Source organism: Colletes latitarsis, chromosome 14 (assembly GCF_051014445.1).
Source record: "Colletes latitarsis isolate SP2378_abdomen chromosome 14, iyColLati1, whole genome shotgun sequence".
NCBI classification, from domain to species: Eukaryota; Metazoa; Arthropoda; class Insecta; order Hymenoptera; family Colletidae; genus Colletes; species Colletes latitarsis.
The window spans coordinates 22723378-22743710 of NC_135147.1; the positions used below are offsets into that span (position 1 = coordinate 22723378).

General features: G+C 44.5%; 1 protein-coding gene across 4 annotated transcripts in view; it reads left to right on the plus strand.

Moving 5' to 3' along the window:
* Ppn (proteoglycan-like sulfated glycoprotein papilin) overlaps positions 1 to 20333 on the plus strand; it is a 123031-nt gene that overhangs the window by 96249 nt on the left and 6449 nt on the right. For 3 of the 4 annotated variants that reach the window (XM_076782505.1, XM_076782504.1, XM_076782507.1), the window contains exons 5-33: positions 5007 to 5089; positions 5480 to 5630; positions 5950 to 6073; positions 6358 to 6438; positions 6551 to 6723; positions 7052 to 7187; positions 7577 to 7920; positions 8213 to 8392; positions 8616 to 8789; positions 9017 to 9199; positions 9970 to 10111; positions 10471 to 10586; positions 10960 to 11347; positions 11482 to 11724; positions 11799 to 12560; positions 12683 to 13028; positions 13155 to 13279; positions 13369 to 13581; positions 14005 to 14403; positions 14603 to 14959; positions 15057 to 15233; positions 15416 to 15595; positions 16801 to 16971; positions 17538 to 17753; positions 17817 to 17987; positions 18283 to 18696; positions 18958 to 19170; positions 19473 to 19643; positions 20062 to 20304. In XM_076782505.1, coding sequence (XP_076638620.1) covers positions 5007 to 5089; positions 5480 to 5630; positions 5950 to 6073; positions 6358 to 6438; positions 6551 to 6723; positions 7052 to 7187; positions 7577 to 7920; positions 8213 to 8392; positions 8616 to 8789; positions 9017 to 9199; positions 9970 to 10111; positions 10471 to 10586; positions 10960 to 11347; positions 11482 to 11724; positions 11799 to 12560; positions 12683 to 13028; positions 13155 to 13279; positions 13369 to 13581; positions 14005 to 14403; positions 14603 to 14959; positions 15057 to 15233; positions 15416 to 15595; positions 16801 to 16971; positions 17538 to 17753; positions 17817 to 17987; positions 18283 to 18696; positions 18958 to 19170; positions 19473 to 19643; positions 20062 to 20304 — 6676 coding nt within the window. The remainder of the gene's footprint in view (positions 1 to 5006; positions 5090 to 5479; positions 5631 to 5949; positions 6074 to 6357; positions 6439 to 6550; positions 6724 to 7051; positions 7188 to 7576; positions 7921 to 8212; positions 8393 to 8615; positions 8790 to 9016; positions 9200 to 9969; positions 10112 to 10470; positions 10587 to 10959; positions 11348 to 11481; positions 11725 to 11798; positions 12561 to 12682; positions 13029 to 13154; positions 13280 to 13368; positions 13582 to 14004; positions 14404 to 14602; positions 14960 to 15056; positions 15234 to 15415; positions 15596 to 16800; positions 16972 to 17537; positions 17754 to 17816; positions 17988 to 18282; positions 18697 to 18957; positions 19171 to 19472; positions 19644 to 20061; positions 20305 to 20333) is intronic. The other variant, XM_076782506.1, reaches the window with a different exon arrangement.

Consider the following 20333-nt stretch of genomic DNA (forward strand, 5'->3'; position numbering starts at 1 on the left):
TAAATAATTCTCGCGTCTTCTTGCGTCGAAGTGAAGCTTCTATCGCGAAGGGATCGAGACACGAAAGTTCGAGAAAACCAATGGATGCAAGTTAGATTTTTATTTGCACTTAAAATCATTTTTTAGTCGAGAATATATAAATTCATGTTGTATAACTAATCTTTATTTCGGTAATAACAGTTAGTGTCCTCGATTTTTCGATCGTCAATTGCAAGAAAATGGGGGAAAAAGTTGTTTTCGCGAGCAGGTGGATCTTTTATCGTCGCGAGAGCTCGTTAGGACACGGAGGGTCCGTCGAAAATCCTGCGTAGCTTAGGGGTCCTTTAATGGTCCTCGAGCGCAACAATATGAGCTGCTCGAGCGATACTGCAGTGGTGCACTGTCGGAGATGCTAAAATTTATGAACGACCGGCCATTATGCGGCATCGACACGCGAAGTATTAACTTCGTTACGGCAACGTGCTAAACGAAACTCTTGTTCGTAGATATCGATTACCGATCCGCCAAAAGCAGTCGATATCCAATCCTAGATAACAAGTATTCTAGCAAATTTCAACAGCTAACCCTTGTCGATTTTTCTTAAAAATTCGTATTTGATTTTTAATAAATTTGTTTGACGACCTACGGAAAAATTGTCAGAGTTATGGTCGTTTGAAAATTGGACCACTTTTATGGGGTTTTTCTCACTTTACGGGGTTGAGGACCAACTTTTTCAATATTCTTAGGATTTCTACATATTCTTCACCAAAATACGCGTCCTTTGCATTTTGAAACATTAAAATCCTCCAATCGGTTTAGAAGTTATGATGTTTTAAACATACGCATGAAACTTCAGGGAATTCAGGTATTCATGACCAGACATTATATTTTCGGTAAAGAATTTTTTTCTCGAAAATGCGTAGGGATTCGGGGGTATGTGTAATGACCAAAAATGATTGTAATTAACCGCCCTAGCTAAAAATAATTTTTTCAGAATGATTTGAAATTTTTTTTTCGCCGAAAAATTTTACGGTCTGTATGGAACTTTAAATATTAATAACTTTTTAACGAAGCCTCAACCAACAAATTGGTGTTCTTAATTTTCGTCTTATTTTCACCTCTAGAATCTCCCATTCAAATCTTTTTCCAGAGGTGGTCGAACACCCTGCATACAGAGAGTTAAAGTTTATTTAATTCCCCGAGACCCGAGATTGAAGATCTCACTATTCATCCGAGGAATCGTATAGAAGCAAACCGAGCATACTTAGACTGCCAACTGTCCAAGTATAAAATACGGTACTCTACTTTCGTAAGAAGAAATTGGCGGGAATCCTTTAATGCGAACGAGACCCAAAAACGATGAATGGCGATCCTAAGAAGCTTCACTTCGCCAGAACGTTACTTTACGGCTTTCAATCTCGAAACGAGAGGCAACGGGCACCACGTTGACAATATAATATCCCCGACGCCGTTTCTCAAGAATATTCCGTGGGTTGAACGACCGAGTACCGCGGGCAGCCACTTTGGAATCAAACGAGGAGATCCGTTTCAGCGCGAATTGCGCGCCGTTGCAAAAATTCCGGCGAACACAGCTCATTGTTCCCGTCCCTTTGTCTCGAGATTTCGTAATTAGTAACAATGCCCGCCGGCTAAACAGAGATTATTGAACGGTAGAAACTCTCGGGAGACTTCGGTTTCGCCGGCGGGATGAAACCCTCGACGAGTAGCCAGACAGCGGACGAAATAAACGGGATCGAAGGGGCTGGTGGAAGACGGATTTCTTTAACGAGGCCCACCGTTAATTACGAGTCGTTTTCAGCAACTTTTATCCATCCCTTGATTCGAGATCCCAATTACATCGAAAAACAACTTTTTATTTCTCATCCAGGACATCCTGCATGTATATTATAGCATACATCCAGAACTGTTTAAAGTCATTTTAATCGTTTTATTTCTCATCGAGAATATCCTGTTGTAACATATATCCAGAACTGTTTAAAGTCATTTTAATCATGTGTATTTAACTTTAATTCGTAATAGACGTTTGCAAAATATCGGTATCGATCGTTTCATCCAGGAGTTCAAGTCTTACTAATATCTCAACGTATTCTGAGTAAAAATTACAGCACAAAGTAGTAAAAAAATACGTCGAGAAATGAAAACACACCCTTCGATCATCCATGAAATTTTCTAAAGGTAAATCTTAAGCCGTTCCATGGCATAGTTTTCGTTTTAGCCCAGCTCGTCATGGATCCTCATCGATCTCCGCTTTGCTATCCTCCCATTCGGCCAGGACAAATCAAGCCGAAAACAATGGACCTCCGTGGACGCCGCGAGATATCTCGGTGACCCCGAAACGATATCTGGCGAGCCATCGATTTGAATAAGCGTCAAGGTCAATCGCGGGGTTCGCAGCCCGATGGAAAAGCGGCCCGCCATAAATCACGCGGCCCGGCAACGTTTCTCATCCACCTCCCTCCCTCCTTCTAGCATCGTTTCGGTGGTCGCGTTGGAATTTTTTCGGTTTTTTTGCGGTCAGCGAACAGCCCCGTTTCCCGTCGGGTCCGCTCAACCCTCCTTCCGCCCCGCGGTGTGTCCTCGCAAGAAATCTTACGTCATAAATCCTGCAGGCGTATCCTCGCGCGTGGTACCCGGTCCCGCTGGGAGACTCTCCTTCCTTTTCTACCTCCGCTCGATTTATCGACGTTGCATACACACACCCCGATCGGGCCAGTCAGGAATACGCGGTAATTAAATTTTCCGCCGCGCCGCGGGGCCTTGAAAATTAAATATCCGACAAGGAAGACTGCAACTTTGTCCGTAACGGCAATTTACACCATTTTTTTCACTTTTAAAACGATTATTTTTCATATACAAAGCTAACTGCGTAGCTCCAACAGCTTAATTTACTCTATTACTAGTTTAACTCATAAGAAATCTAGATGCAATCGTATATCTCGTTTCTCTGGTCTTCAAAAGCTCACTATTGTAGGAATTATTTTATGTAAATCCCTCGTGGATGGATATCGAGGTAATACATTAATTTAGAGGCTTTTTATCAGCAGTGAAGTTTATTATGTAACACAAAAAAATGAAGTCCAACGCACGGTATACAACGTTCACTAAAACTCTCTCAAAGACTCACAAGAACCCTCTCTCTCTCGATTTGCTCAACTCGTTCTGCAATAATAAACATTCGCACATCCATTCCTACACTATTTTTACTCATCAAACGTTCTCAGAATAAATACCAACCCCTTACATAGAATACTTAATTCCGCCCCGATAGAAATGTTCGTTCGAAGATGGAATCCAGCGACCTCAAGAAACGACCCGATTTTTCCAACGATCCACCGTGGAGTCCCAATGATTTTTTACCGTAGTTTTTGTGATCTGTACCATCGAATTTCTGGGACCGGAGCATCGGTAAGCGAAATAACGTGGCGACGATGGATATTTGCCTCCAGGATCGCGTTAGGGGTTGAATTCGGTCTGCGTGATATCATCCGAAGTATTGGTACGGTGTTTGCTTGTTTGGTCACCGGATCGATGCGAGGGAAATTACGTTCCCGTCTCTGTGTTGTTACGGCCAACGAATGGGGGTGGTTTGATTAATTGAGCGTGATGAATCCCTTTTATTATTCCGCTCTTGTCGCGTAGCTTGTTAACCCTTTTTACGATCCGGGGATTCTTCGATTCGGGACAGGTAGAGTTGTTTCGTAAAGGATACTGGTGCGTGTCCTCTTGTTCGAGTACAACCCCTGGCGAAACGTTTCCGATCGATCGTGATGTCGCGAAGCTAACGGAGAGCAATTATTTACATATTTCACGAGTTTAAATCAAACATTACGCTTTCGTAATAGTTGAGGAAATCTTATGGTTCCAATCGGTTCGATTCAATTTGGGAAGATATATGTAGGTTTTTCGTGTTCTCATTGACGCAGATTTGAAGACAGTGGATCGGGGACGCGAAAATAGACTCGGAATTGGATCGGAACAGGTTGAGGAAAGTTAAATAGAGATCGGAATTGAATAACGGAAACTGTCTCGCGAGTCTAGAGATTTCCATCAAGATGTTAGGGAACGTACGTGTCGAGAAAGCCCCCGATTTATGACCTCGAATCGGTTTATTGTTCAAGCTACTTCGTAGGCAATGTTTAATTGCCAGAACCGTCTGACCATCGCGCGTCATTTCTACTTGTTTTAATATTCCTGAACGTTACCCACAATTTCCGACGAAAAAATTTTAATTGCCTACCCAGTGTTTCGTCTAGCGAATGAAATCCTCGAGCAAAAAATAAACAGAGGGGTCGTTTAGTGTCAAAAACGGTCCGAATGTGAATTAATGACGTCCGTGAGCACGATCTATTAAATTCACGAGTATCCGTGACGCATCTCGATGTTGTTCGAGCCACCCTCGGGCTGCGGCGGAGACACATCCAATTTCCAATCTTCGTCGATGTCTCTCTCCGGCGAGCATAATTCTTCATGAAGGAGGGCCCCTCCCCGCGGGCACAATTTATTTCCGACTCTCGCGTAGGAACACGTGTGGCGAAATGCACTCGCGCGTACGAAAAAGGGGAAGAAAGAAATGCACGACACGGGCCACTTGGGTCCGCGAACGCGCTAGCTTTTCGAGCGCTTTCGCCGTGGTTTTTTCCGTCCACGTGGAGTTGGTTCGCGACCCAGTAATTAGCGCTGAGACCCACGTTCCAATTTACCCCGAACACTCGCGAGCGTCGACGCGTAAAACCGGCGTATTTTTTTTTTTTATTTTTTTTATTTCGGGGACGCGAGATATCGCCCGACGACTGGACTTTTCTATTAACGAGTCGAGCATCGAGGTAATTAAGTTTGTCTTCCCGGTCGCGCCAAACATGCTTGCGAGCATTCATCGTGGAGCAGATGCGCGTTTGTGCAGAGTTTGTCAGCTTTCTTTTACGTTTATTATGGAGTCTGCACGATGTGTACGGATGTCGAAAGTTCTAGAGCCATCTCAACGTCCACTTTTCTGCTTCTTTGTTCAGGAGTGCCCCGAAGACGCGAAGGACTTCCGGTTGGAGCAGTGCGCCGCGTACAACAGAGTTCCGTTCGAGGGAATTTATTATGAGTGAGTATCGAAAATGGTTCTTGGGCATGTCACGAACGTGATTTATCGTCTACATTGTGCTCGACGAGTACTCGGATTTTCGATGATACCCAATGGTCGCTTTTAAATTAAATTGAAATATTTCTAATATATTTACTCCAAGCAAGCACCGAGATTTGGTGTTGCTTTAGTGAATTTAATCTAACCTATCAAAAGAAAATCGGTTATAGAGTATTGATTAGGGAAGGAGCGAATGGACGAAACACGCGTTCCATTCGAACGTCAAGAATTTTCCCTCGGGGGTGACAAACGAGGAAAGAAATCGTTCTATCGGCGATAGCGATTATCGGATCGCCGGTTCGAACGTCTCGCGGCGAAACTAATCGCGCAAAATCGTTTGCTCTATCGCAGTTGGATCCCTTACACCGGCGGACCGAACAAGTGCGAATTGAATTGCATGCCACGCGGCGAGCGTTTCTTCTACAGGCACAAGGCGTCGGTGATCGACGGCACGCCGTGCGAACCTGAGAAAAACGATGTTTGCGTCGAAGGGAAATGTATGGTGAGTTAACGATCTCACGATCCATTGCGACGGAATCGCCTCGGTGGCCATTGTCCGCGCCATTTTGCCCCTACGATAATTATAGAGTGCTGGAACAATTTATTAAAATAACAGAAAATTTTCATCCTTCTTGACCTTTGCGATTACATCATTAAGATATTATATTAACTCAAAATTTTAATCCTCGAAGGGATGAAATGTTTGAATAAAGAAACCTTCGATAAGTAGTCCCAGTCCTCTTATGGACGCTATAAAGAGTTCTATAAAGTAAATTGCGATATCGATCGACGAATCAATGGTAATTCGCTTTGATTGCCAGCACGTTGGTTGCGATATGATGCTGGGAAGCACCGTCCAAGAAGACGCTTGCAGGGAGTGCGGCGGCAACGGTTCCGATTGCAACACGATCTCCGGTTTATTCGATACCGATGATCTCCAAGTCGGTACGTTGTCCATTAACAAATTATCGATAATCATAACGAGAAACCAATACGAAGATTATTACTCTAACCGAACAGACGTTTACTCGATTCCATTTGCATTAGTGAAGCAATTGTTAGCCCGGATATGTGAAACAAAATCGAGTATTTTGAATGATTCTTTGACTCGCGTGGCTGACGATTAAATAAAAGTTGCCCCCCTTATTACTGCATCTCGACTCTCCCCCGGATATATGCAACTGCGTTTTAATATTTCACGGTAAATTTTGTAAGCGACTCTTCCGCAGGGTACATCGACATCTTGCTGATACCAAAAGGAGCAACGAACATAGTAGTGAGGGAGATGGAACCATCGAACAATTACTTAGGTCAGTGAACCCGAATGTTGCGAAAGCGATCGGTTGCTCGGATTGTTGTTATCGAGCCAGAAACTGACAGGGCGGTCCACTGCCGGTACTTTAACCAGATTTATTCCCGTAGCCATTAGAAACACGACTGGCCACTATTACCTGAACGGGAACTGGAGGATAGACTTTCCACGAAGCCTGAAATTCGTTGGAACCATATTCCATTATTCAAGAGATCCGCAAGGTTTCTCGGCGCCCGACATCATTACCGCCTTGGGACCGACGTATGAAGCAATTTACGTGGTGGTAAGTGGCCGCGTCTCAACCAACAGATTGTTACAATTATTGTTATTACGAGCCATGGAACCAGGGAACCAAAGGAGAAGCGCAGAAAATTGCATTTCTTATGGAAGAATATTTATATAAAAATTACACATCAAAGTTAGGATACTATGAAATATTGTTGGGACTGTAATGAAATGTGAGTTTAAGATAGAATTTTGAAATCTCCTGAAAAATACCATCGTTTTCAGATTCGTGCTTTCGTGTACCCCTCGAATTACGATTTATAATTGGTGTATTGTTATTTTTATTACTCTGGCTAGCAAACATTTTCGAACGTGGTTGTTCGCAGTTACTTTATCAAGACCACAACGTGGGCGTCCATTACGAGTACAGTATGCCGAAGAAATTCTCCCATCAGACCGACGCTGACAGCTACACCTGGATAACCGACGAATTTTCAAGCTGCAGCGCGACTTGCGGCGGAGGTAGCATTTCCGACATTAATATCGTTACCTAAACACACAGTAAATGTGATTAATAATCTGATAGGCCGTGCAGCTCCGAGCTATCGGTTCTAAATGCGATAGGATAATTTGCAAGCGACCGGAAGCTTCGACCGCTCGGATATATTTATTAGTTGACATGCTTTCCTTTTAGCTTACGTGGAACGGATCATTTTGCAAATATCGCGCGTTCCATTATCGGGGTTTTCGATACACAAAAGACAACCAACGAGATCCACGTGTATTAATTTACTCGCCACTTTCGAACGCTTAAACTTTCGTCCGTTTTTTACGAAATATTCCATTTTAAATCCTACGCTTAACGTGGAAGATTTGGAGTAGAGATCTTTGACAATGTCTTGGCTTCGAAGGTTATCAGTCGAGACGTGTGGCCTGCGTGCGAAGAAGGGACAGCCAACCGGTGGACGAGTCCCTCTGCGATCCGCTGATGGAACCAGTTGACACACAGGGCTGTGGCCAGGAACCATGTCCACCTGTGTGGATGGAGGGCGAGTGGGGCCCTTGCAGCAAACACTGCGGCGAGAAAGGTGAACAGAGCAGAGAGATCAAATGCGAGCAGATCATCACCGGTGGGATTGCCTCGGTGGTGGACGACAGTCAGTGTCTGGACAGTGTGGGACCCAAAGGGCCCACTAGCCAAGAATGCAACAGAGAGGTCGAGTGCCCACAGTTCCACATAGGACCTTGGAAACCGGTAAAACTCGATTCCATCGATAATTGTATCAAATTTTAGAACTTTCGATAATACCTCGAAAAAAGAACCATTATAATTATATAAATTATGAGTAGCATTCCCATCACTATCGTAAGTTATTAGAATCAAATAACATTGCAATGATTCGACTACTCCTGGGGACAAAATTTCTATCTGTCCGTTGCAAATAACTAAGCGCAGACCCAAATCGCGGTCAATAAGCGAGGGAATACTGTACGCCGATGTGTCGGGATTGTATTTCGATAAAAAAACGAACGAAATTGTTGGACAGTGCGATCATCTGTGCGGACCTGGGAAGAAAACGAGGAAAGTGACGTGTTACAAGAAGGTGGAGGGGAAAATTCAAGTGCTGGAGGACGGAGCTTGCGAAGAAGAGGTTCCGGAGCGTGAAATGCCTTGCGAACTGAGACCTTGCGCCGGCCTCGACTGGGTCACGTCGGATTGGAGTGGTGTAAGTTCGCAATTTGTCATACAATGGCACCCAAATGCCCATTCGTCCTCGTAAAATATTAGGAAGCCTCGCGGTTTCGCGCCTCGCGGAAACATTTTGGCGAGTAATATTAAGAGAACGACGCGACGCGTATCGCGAAACGTCCAAATGAAAAAGTGACCCATTTGTTGCTTCGCCGTGTATTTTTTTACGATTATCGTTCGGGTCTGTTGGCTGATTTCAGTGCGACGACAAATGTGGACTCACTCAGGAGACGAGGACGGCTCAGTGCGCCACGCAAGATGGCACCGTTTATCCCGACGACAAATGCGACTCGGAGAAGAAGCCCAAACTGGTGCAAACGTGCGAAAGCACCAAGGAATGCGAGTTCCTGTGGTTCAGCAGTCAGTGGAGTTCCGTAAGTGAAGCATCGATATTCGTTACGAGACTAATTTTTGGATTTCTGTGCTCAGAGTAGAAAGATTCGGTACATGCAATAATTTTTGTAGGGATATAGGAACAGAGATTTTCAAGCTTTTATATAGACTATTTGTTTAATATTTGAAAGAGATTCTATAGGATTGTAGAAGACATATCGTTATTGTATAAAATCATATTTAAGGCGCGGTTATGTTTGCCCAACAGTGTTCGGCGAAATGTGGTTCCGGTGTGCAGACGCGCAAAGTGTTCTGCGGCACGTTCGACGACGAAACGGTGAAGAAAGTGCCAGTTGAAAAATGCGACGCCAGCAAGAAATTCAACGACACGAAGAACTGCACCGCCGAAGAAGAGTGCAAAGGTGAATGGTTCGCTGGTCCATGGAGCAAGGTAACGTGTCCCCGTCAGTCAACGCTTTAATGTCCCTTTCCAGGAAAACGACGGTTCGCGGTGAACGCAGATGAGATCAATTTTAACTGATAGTAGGAAGAACCTGACGAGAACTTTCATTCTTCGGTTTCTAGAAATAATTATTCAAAAATAAGAATTTGCGTAGTTGTGTAGTCGAAATAATACTCGAAACTCTTCAAAAATTGAAACAAGTGCATTCTTAAATGTACGTACCTCAAAAAATGAAAATAAAATTTTCGAGGGTGTCACAGAAAACTCCTTAACCGCTGTAAGATTAAATTAATAATTGTTTGATATATTTCAATGTAATTATTGGAAAATTTATTTTATTCATTAGTTTTTAAATGCTTTATGTCGATTTCTATTTATCAATTTGATAAAAATCAATATTAAATAAAATAATTCAATTCCACTTAAAGCATTGCGTTGATCGCGTTCTTCCTGGTCGTCTAACGATTACTGGGACGCTCGGTGAAATAAATTTCAGCTACCGCTCGCCTGGTCTCGTGACCAACAAAACGTGCTCGTAATTGGCATCGAAATCTGAGAAGAAAAGGAATTACGGTGTTTGATATTTCCTGAACAGTCCTTGCTCCGTAGAGATTATTTGCATCCGCGAGAAATACGCCGTGCCGCGTTCCCTCGGTCGGTTAAGAAATTCAATATCATCTTCGACGGCTTTTGCACCGAGCCGAGGCAAGAACCGTGCGCCTCAAATTTCTTCCATTAATCACCTTACCGTGTTCCAGTGTTCGAAACCGTGCGGCGGAGGCACCATGATCCGCAAGGTGATTTGCATGAAGGACAACGTTACGGCCCCTGTGAAGAACTGCGACTCCAGCGCGATCATGTTCGGGTCCGAGGATTGCAACAAGCAACCGTGCGAGGAAGGTACTGTATCGATCTAACGCCCGGCTGTTGGAGTTCATTCGGGGAGTATTAATTTGATAATCGATCGGGGGAATGGACCAGCACTAAAGTTGGATCATAGTTTCGATTAACTGACTTAAGGGTAGTTTCCTAATTAAATATATTACGTACAACGAGTGAGAAAGTTGAAATGAAATATTCATTTGTCTAATAATACGAGGAAGAATCTTATGAAACTTTTTTATACGGAAGTATGCAATTTGTCTAATCGAGCTTGAACAGACACGGATTCGATTTTCTCGGGATCGAGGGCTCGCGAAGAGTTTGTTCGTTCGAGTCAGAGTTTATGAGAGACGGGATGGATTAAAATCTATTTTCAGACGAGGTGATACCGGTCGAGTCGGAGAAGATCAAGGATCTGGCCGAGGAGGATGATGAATGCGAAGTGTACGAGGACGAGGACTTCGTAACCGTCTCGTCCAGCCTCGCACCAGGCGTAAGTGAAACTGGGTCACAGTTAATCAAACGTCGCGAATCGTCTCGTTTCGTAATTCCTTGTCCCGGCGTTACGTTTCGCGCCATTTTCATGTAAATGGAATCAGGTCTCCCCTGTCGCGCGAAAGTTTCACATCTGATTTCAGGCAAACTTGCAAATAAAGGTGCTCGCTGCGCTAGAAACGAACCAATTTCTAACAAAGTAACAAACGAATTCCAGTTCCTCACATTTCCTACGCTATTTATTAAAAACTGAAGCTACACGATTCCGAAACAAATAATTTGTACGATTTTAAATGTACCCAGAGTTCTCTATGAGATATAGAAATTATCACTTGCTCGACGACGCCTCGTTTTATGCATTTTCTGTTCAGGATGAGAAATCTAGTAAAATGGTCGACCTGACCGAGGCCACTCCCCTAAGCTCGCCGGATGCTGAATCGTTCACCAGCGACGTGTACGAGAAGATGCAAGGCGATGCTGCTTACACCAGGGGCGACATAACGCCCTGGGATAAAGTCGAGGGAAGCGGCACCTACTACGAGCATTTCTACACAGAGTCCGAGGTGGTGGGATTCGAGACTATATTCGATGGCAGTGGATCGGAGGATCCTGGAGACTTCACGACGGTGTCCGGAATCACGGAACCCACCGAAGTCACGGAATCTGGCGCTACGGACGAAACCGGCGACGGATCGACCAAAGATTCGTCCGAAACTTGGACCGCTGAATCGGTGACGGAAGGAAGCACTGTATCGGGCGGTAAGCTAATTGATTAAATTTTAAATAGACTTTGCTTTAAAACACTCGTCATTAAGTATACTTAGCAACGTGGGTGTTCTTGGGATTAACGATGCAAGGCTTAGAAAACGTAAAAGATACATTTACACGATTAGAAACGGAAGTGACCGAGTCTGGAGCGACGGAAGAAACTATGGAATCGGAAACTCCGGACTCGAGCGGCCCGACGTCCGAGTCGCCGGAAACCACAGTCTCTTCGGAGACAGAGGTCACTCCAGTTTCAGGAGAAACTACGGAATCCGCGGAAACGGAAGTGACTAGTTCCACAGAGTCCACAGAATCTGCCCCGACTACGTCCGAATCCGAAAGTAAATCTACGGACGAGAGCGCGTCGTCAGGTTAGCGTACATTAAAATTAAACCCACTGTCAAGGTGTCTCAGAAAGTTAAATTCAAATATTCCAATGTGACAGAAGAGTCGACCATAGCCGGAACCACTGTCGAGACGTCCACGACCTCCGACGTATCCGGTGAAACAACGGAGGGAGGATCGACGGTGTCGGGTGAAACTACAGAATCAGGTGCTACAGAACCAACAATGACGACAGAAGTCTCGGTTACAGAGGGGTCCACCGAGTCTGGACCGACGGAAGCCACCGAAACTACCGAGTCTGGGGCAACTACCGAGTCTGGACAGACTACTGAAGCTGGAATGACCACAGAGTCTGGTCAAACTACCGAGTCTGGTCAAACTACCGAGTCTGGTCAAACTACTGAGTCTGGTATGACAACCGAATCTGGTCAAACTACCGAGTCTGGTATGACTACCGAGTCTGGCATGACTACTGAATCTGGTGAAACTACCGAGTCTGGACAGACCACTGAAGCTGGAATGACCACAGAGTCTGGTCAAACTACCGAGTCTGGTATGACAACCGAATCTGGTGAAACTACTGAGTCTGGTATGACAACCGAGTCTGGTCAGACCACCGAATCGGGCGAAACAACAACTGAAGGGACAACAGTGTCTGGAGAGACCACGGAATCGGGAGCAACAACCGAGTCTGGAGAAACCACAGAATCTGGAGCCACGACAGAGTCTGGAGAGACGACAGAGTCTGGTGCAACCACTGAATCGGGCGAAACAACCGTGTCCGGGGCGACGGACACCACTGTGTCCGGACTGACGACATCCACGGAGGAAGAGGAGTCCGAGATGACCGAGAAATCGAGCAGTGAGTCTGCAGTGATCAATATTTTAATATTGTAAAATAAATTGCACGATTCCAATTATCCAAAGACAAAGTTTCGTCTTCGTGGACAATTTGAGGGGTTCGATATTATATTTTCGTTTCAGTTTTCGACATCTGGACGACTATCAGTCCAGAAGGAACGACGCGCAAGCACCGCGTGTGCAAGATCCCCAAGAAGAAGAGCTGCAAAACCAAACCGTACGGTTGTTGTTACGACGGAATCACTGCAGCCGAGGGTCCGTTCGGTCAGGGTTGCCCTACTCCACACACTTGCAACGAGACCAAGTATGGTTGCTGCCCTGATGGCGTATCGCCAGCCACCGGTGCGGACAACCAAGGATGCCCAGAGTCTCACTGCGACGAAACGCTGTTCGGCTGCTGTCCCGATGGAGTCACCCCCTCTGAGGGCAACGATATGGAGGGATGCACGAAACCATGCGTCGATTCAGAGTCAGTCTCAACATTATTTATCTCATCATTCTTTTAGATAACACGAACATCCATTATTTGGAAATAATTAATGGCTACAAATACCAGTGGATGTTTCTACGAATATTTTTCGTTTAAATGTCTCAGGTTCGGATGTTGTCCGGACAACGAAACCGCGGCCAGCGGGAAGGACAATCTGGGCTGCTGTAACGTCACCGAATTCGGGTGCTGTCCGGATGGAATCAAGGCAGCTGCCGGGCCAGACGGAGAGGGTACGGTCAAGATCGTTCGCCGATGCTCGAGGAATTAGTCGTCGATATCGAAATTGGGAAACTTTGCATAATTAATTCGATGCTTGCAGGTTGCGAGGAGGAGATTACTTCTGTCACTCCTATCACGGAGGAATACGAAACTACGACCGCTGTCCTGGAGGATTGCGCGAACTCGACCTACGGATGCTGCCCTGACAACGTCTCGGCCGCCATCGGACCAAACTTCGAAGGATGCGGAGTTATCAATACGGAGAACTGTACTCTGTCGTACTTTGGATGCTGTCCCGATGGGGTCTTACCTGGTTCGTTACTGAACATTCCATAATTGTTACTCCATAACTGAGGTGGTCGTTCGATAAACAGAGAGACGAATGATTGCAATTTAAAAGATATCTAAGTAAAAAGCATCTGACTTACAGAATCATCAGTTGACATCCAAAATAGGTAAACTCTGTCATCTACTCGACGACACATCCTTTCGTAAATTGTATAGTGCTTACGTGAAAAGAAGGCTCCGTTGACATCCCCACTCTAGTGCCCAGCACGCATGCGTAGTTCAGCAGTAGAACAGTAGAACCTGTAGAGTGGGGATGTCAACACAGCCTAGGCTTCTTTTCGCGCAAGGTACAGTAGATTCGAATAACTTTTGAAGCGTAAAACCGTCTGAAATGTAGACGTTATGTTTATGTTAGACGTTAATTTATTATTGAAAATGAATTTCGTAGCTCTGGGACCGAGCAACTATGGTTGCCGCATGGCGTGCGAGAACAGCACTTACGGTTGCTGCGAAGACGGCGTTACACCGGCTCACGGCCATAACAGAGAGGGTTGCTGCTTGTCGACGGAGTACAAATGCTGTCCGGACAACGTGTTGCCCGCGCGTGGACCAAACTTCTACGGTTGTGGTTGCGCGTACACGAGATTCGGTTGTTGTCCGGATAATGCCACCGCGGCGCGTGGTCCTAATAACGAGGGATGCGGCTGCGAGCACACCCCTCACGGCTGCTGCCCCAACCGCTTCACGCCGGCCACTGGACCGAGCTACGAGGGATGTTCTTGTTACACTTATCAGTTCGGATGTTGCCCCGACGGCGTCACCATCGCCAAAGGACCTCACGGACAAGGCAATTATTTCGTTAATTATAATTCACCCCTAAAGCAACCGTATCAATCTCCTAGGAAGGTTTAACAAAATATCAAATGTTTTTGATTTCAAAAGCTTTGATTTACCGAATAAAATACTATAGAATCGAATTAAAGTCAAACGTCAGATCCAGAGGGGTTGAAACGAGGAAACCATCGATCGCAATAACAATGTTTCAGGCTGCGGATGCGAGAACACCCAGTACAAATGCTGCTCCGATGGCAGAACACCGGCCAAGGGGCCGAACTTCGCCGGATGTACTTGTGATGCCTCGAAGTATGGATGTTGTACCGACGGGGTCGAGGAGGCGCAGGGTGAGAATTTCGAGGGCTGTCTCACGGTTCCATCGACCCCAGGAATTGCCTGCGGGCTGGAACGAGATAGAGGCTCGTGCAGAGAGTTCACCGTCAAGTGGTACTTCAATACGGATTACGGTGGCTGCTCGCGATTCTGGTATGGGGGCTGCGAGGGCAACGATAATCGATTCAAGACTCAGGAAGAATGCAAGGAGGTGTGCGTTCAGCCGAAAGGAAGAGGTAAATGAACCGAGAGTCTCTCGAATTAAAACTTTTACCCGTCGAATTCTTCCTCTTTGGTGTTCGTATCGACTCGTAAACTTCGCGATGATTTTAGACGCCTGCAATTTACCAAAAATATCTGGACCCTGCGAGGGCTACTTCCCTACATGGTACTACGACTCTGGCAGGAAACAGTGCGGCCAATTCGTCTATGGCGGTTGTCTTGGAAATGCAAATAAGTTCAAGACGAGGGAAGAGTGCGAGGAGCTGTGCGTCGTTCCTGACGATTTGGGTAGGCTGACATTTTTTAAAATAATATTCACTGCAATATTCCTACCCCCTTCGAATTGCAAGAGGAAATAATGCTTTTCTATGCAAAATAATTACATGGTCGGAGCTTTCCAATAAATCAAATATTATCAACTCGCAAGTAATTAAAAATAGACGAATAATTGATTGAATAATTCATCCAAGATCCCTGCGAACAAACGAAGGAACCAGGTCCCTGCGAGGGCAACTTCACCAGGTGGTTCTTCAACGCAGAGTCGCAAGCGTGCGAGCAGTTCAGGTACGGCGGATGCAAAGGCAACGACAACAACTTCGCCACGGAAGTTGCTTGCCACCAGCAGTGCTTGCAACCTGGAGGCAGACGAGGTAGGTCTATCGATCAGGTTCCCCTCCGTTTTAGGAAAGCACGTATGTTCGTTTTTCCATGCCTGTGAGTCGTCACCCCCGTTAGGTATACTTTCGAATGAATTTCAGACTTGATATTTTTAGAACGTGAAAAAGTGTTCGCTTGCCGCGTGGCAAGTTTTTCTTTGAAATTTTCGAGTGGAAACGAGACTAATCGCGCGTGGTGTTTGTGGAGGGGTTAGAATAATTCATCGGGAAGGGTCGACGTTCAGGAAACTGTGTCGGTAGGCTGTGGGATAACCGCTTTAATTGACACCCTGAAGCACGGGGCCTCTCGAAAATTTGAAACTAGATTTATTTTAATATCGCAAGTTTAACGATATTTAAAATTTTCTTGAAGTCGTTTATCAATTTAAATTTGTAGAGCATAGTAGTTTAAGGGGATGAAAACGTTTTCAGATATTTTTTTAAATTTTGATCATTCCCCTGCTTCAAAGTCGTCACAGATTCGACCCAAAATTGGCACAGAGTCCATCGAACCAGAGTCACAGCCCTCCGAGTAACGAATGAAACTATTTCCAGTAGAGCTGCCGGACGTGTGCGCCCTGGGGAAAGATCACGGGCCCTGTCCGGGCTCTGTTTTACGCTGGTATTATGACGCTGAGCGTCAGACGTGTAACCAATTTGTTTACGGCGGTTGTAAAGGCAACGCCAATAAATTCCGTAGCCGTGCTGCCTGCGAGCAGCGTTGCCCCGTAAAAGGTATCATAATCAGAAAACGAAAAAAAAAGAATTGCCAGAAAAATTAGGCTGAATCGAACGAAAATCGCCTCTCTCTGCTTCATGAATAACAGCGTCACTCGCAATCTCTTCTCGAGACTCGAAAGCAGTTGTTGGTGTTGGTTCGTTTATTGTTTGCCGCTGACTCTTGGACAGATAGGGATTAAGGAGCACTGTTATATATTCAACGTTTCATCTGCATAGAAATTATAATTTTTTAAGCTTACACTTTCAGGAGTTACGGAAACGTTCGCCAAAATATAGTTCGACCATTTGTGGTTCGGACTATTCTTTCCATCGATCGGAATTGGGAAACAGTTAAATCAATAGATTCTATAAATGAAAAGTTTGCCCCACTTTGATCGAGAGAAATAGACAGAATTGCAAACGGTCGATATTAGATGAAGTCTAACGTTGCATGATACGATAATTAATGCGATTAACAGATAGTTGCTTGCTGCCTCGAGCCGAGGGTAACTGTGGGGAGAAGAAGTCTCGATGGTACTTTGATCAGTCGGAGAATCGATGCATGCCATTCTATTATACCGGGTGCGATGGAAATAAAAATAATTTCGAATCTAGGGACGCATGCGAGTCCGATTGCCCGGCTAAAATCGGTAAGACCACGTCTCATCACTCTGAAATCTTCCTCAAAACAGTACCGAAAAACTTCAAATTATAATTTTGATTCTAGTCGTGAAGATCCATTTTTTTATTTCTATTTATAATAATTAAAATTAAATGTTTGGATCAGTCACGAGTAGAACCAAAATTATTGGATTCATTTTTCAATCGCACGAGATCAATTTCTCATGATAATGCTTTTCGTAGCACGAATTAAAATACGAATGTTCTTTCTCTACAATTTATTCAGATTCGAATGCACTATTTGCACGTGAACGTTTCAGAGTTTACTCAAGACTCTTTTCCACGAAAGTAAACATTACTTCGATAGCATCTTTTTACCCGTGAATAGTGCGAGATTTCGCCAAATTTTTGTACACTTTGCACGCTGCTTCTATCCTCAGAACGCGTGGAAACGAGGAATTCTCACCAGCGTCAAAATTAAAATTTCGAAGATAGTACTTAAATAATTTTAGTCTTGGATGCTGCTGGAATTTTTCGTTTTCTATCGAATTTTCGAATGGCAGACTGTTTTAACATCGTCTTCGGTTGGATACAGAACAAGACATTTGTCTTTTGCCCGCGCTTCTCGGAGAATGCCACAACTACACTCAACGATGGTATTACGACTCGTACGAGCAACAATGTAGACAATTTTACTACGGCGGTTGTGGTGGAAATTCGAACAATTTCGAGAGCGAGCACGATTGTCTAGGCAGGTGTCAAACTGCCCTCACCACGCCTGCGACTCCGGTAGACGTCGAATTTAGACCAGGTAATATCCAAAAGAATATTCGACATTTGTCGAACGTTTTAAAAATTACATATGATTTTCCAGACTTCTGTTTCTTACCCGAGTCGCACGGTCCGTGCTCCGACAATCGAGTAAAATGGTTCTACGACAGCAGAGACGGGGTTTGCAAACAGTTCAGGTATGGCGGCTGTCAGAGCAACGGTAACAACTTCAACAGCAAGGAGGAATGCGAATATCGATGCGGGGATGTTCAAGGTTTGCGAAAAAAATTATTTCATGGGTCACTTACACGTTCACAAATACTAAGAGCACCGTTCCTATCGTGCAATTATTAATTCGGTGCAATGAAAATGAAATAATTGGTAAAAACATATTATTTTGACTTTCGTCCGTAGCCAATATCGAGAACCTTAAATGTATCTTACTTTCATAAACTGCACTATTTTCGTACTTGATTCGATCTTGTAAAATTTCGTTAGCAGGGTTGGACGAATTTTGTCGACGAGTAGCGAACGAAACTTTTTAAATATGGTAAATTAATTATTTACAGATCCTTGCGGCCTGCCAAAGGTCATCGGTCCTTGCAATGGCTTCGACAGACAGTTCTATTACGACCACCGAACGGATGCTTGCTACGAGTTCGAGTATAGCGGCTGTCAGGGCAACAAGAATCGCTTCCGGGACAGAGATTCGTGCGAGACGAAGTGCAGACGCCGTGTAGAAACCGCGCAAACACCTTCGAACGCCATTGTTACACCTCCGTACGTCGAACGCGCCACGAAGAGTCCGATTTGTTACGTGCCCGTTGATCCTGGCTCTTGCAACAACGACATCACCGCCTATTATTACGACGTGAACAGCCAGGTGTGCCAGGCGTTCGTTTATGGCGGCTGCGAAGGAAACGCCAACAGATTCCAGACGGAGGAACAGTGTGAACGCCTTTGTGGAAAATTCCAGGGACAGAGTAGGTTCTTGCAAAACATTCTTCGAGATCATAATCAATTAAAAAAATCGAGAAAAGATCGAGAGATCTATTTAATCTTTTGAATCAAACCATAGAAGCATTGAGGAATTGTTAAAATTATTTTAAATCAGAAGAGTTACCTAAACAGTACATTCCCTGTTGAGATATTTTCCTAATGTTAATTGTTTACGTTTGCTATTGACAACTTCGGTATTTTAGTACCAAATTATTAATGTAACGTGTTTGGACATTTTTCTTTAGACGCGTGCAATATGTTAGCGGATCCTGGCGAGTGCAGAGGATCCTTCCTGAAATACTTCTACGATTCAGTTACTCGTACCTGTCGCGAATTTGTATACGGTGGATGCGAAGGAAACGCGAACAGATTCAGCACGATGGCCGAATGCGAGTCGATCTGCATACATCACGAGGAGCCTGTGCCAGCAGGAAACGACACTAGTGTTTCCAATCTGTGTAAGTACCTCTTATCATTGCATTCGTGGTAGTAAAAAGTAGCGTTGCCCAAGAAATTAGAAAGATCTTTTAAGCAGTAAAGAAACTCGTTAAAGCTGATTAAAATGAACTATTTTGGGTTTTGTTTTATATCTGAATGCGATTCATGGGAACGAACGTATTAAATAGCAATAGTTTATAATTAAATCTAGTTTGTTTTTGATGAATCGTAAACTCGATGAACGAAAGTCGAATCGAAACTTTCCCGAGAAAGTGGCGTGGATTCGTGGCTCGAATAACGGATTTCAACGATGATGATTTAGCGATCTGTAAAGAACCGGTGGACAGCGGATCGTGCACTTCCGAATTTGCAATCAAACGATTCTACTTCGACGAGGAATATCAAACCTGTCGAGCGTTCATTTACACTGGATGCGGTGGTAATCGTAACCGATTCAAGACCTTCGAATCTTGCATTCACAGTTGCCTCAAGAGTAAGTCGAGGAAACACGACGGCTATTAGAAAAATTAATGTGGATTACAAATTTCAGCTAATCAGCTTCAAAAGCGATGTATATTTTTGCAGACAGCTACGTTTCGAATTTTATTTTACGTTCATTCGTTTACTCACGCTTCCATAAATGGTCAAACTACCTGTCCAACCTGTAAAAAGATCCTTTGCCATTCATCCATGTGATCCTGCAAAAGTATCCTCAAAGGAAGAAGAAAACGTTCTCTGCTGCTCATCCATATTTTTTATTCGCCATTTTATTTCGTCTTTATATTCTCGCTGCTAAATTCCGCTGGAAGTAAATGTGTAATATTGCTTTGCAAGTTTTGGTTCTCGATGTTATTGTTCTTTGTTTCTCTGGAATATTTTCTACCACTTTGAATGGTATTATTTCGTTGTAGCTACCAACGAGATCGACGTGGACACCGGGAAGGACGCAAAGAACCTTTGCGCGGAGGCCAACGAGGAATGCAACATTATTCGTTGTCCTTATGGCAAGGAGGCCTTCGTGGACTCTCAGGATTGCGAACGATGCCGCTGCGTGGATCCTTGCAGGACTCAGATTTGCCCTGATGGCACCAAGTGCACGATCACTCTAGTCGCCGCCAAGGATGGCACAGAGTACAAGGCCATCTGCAGATCGAGTAATTAATCCCTTAAATACAAGCTATGC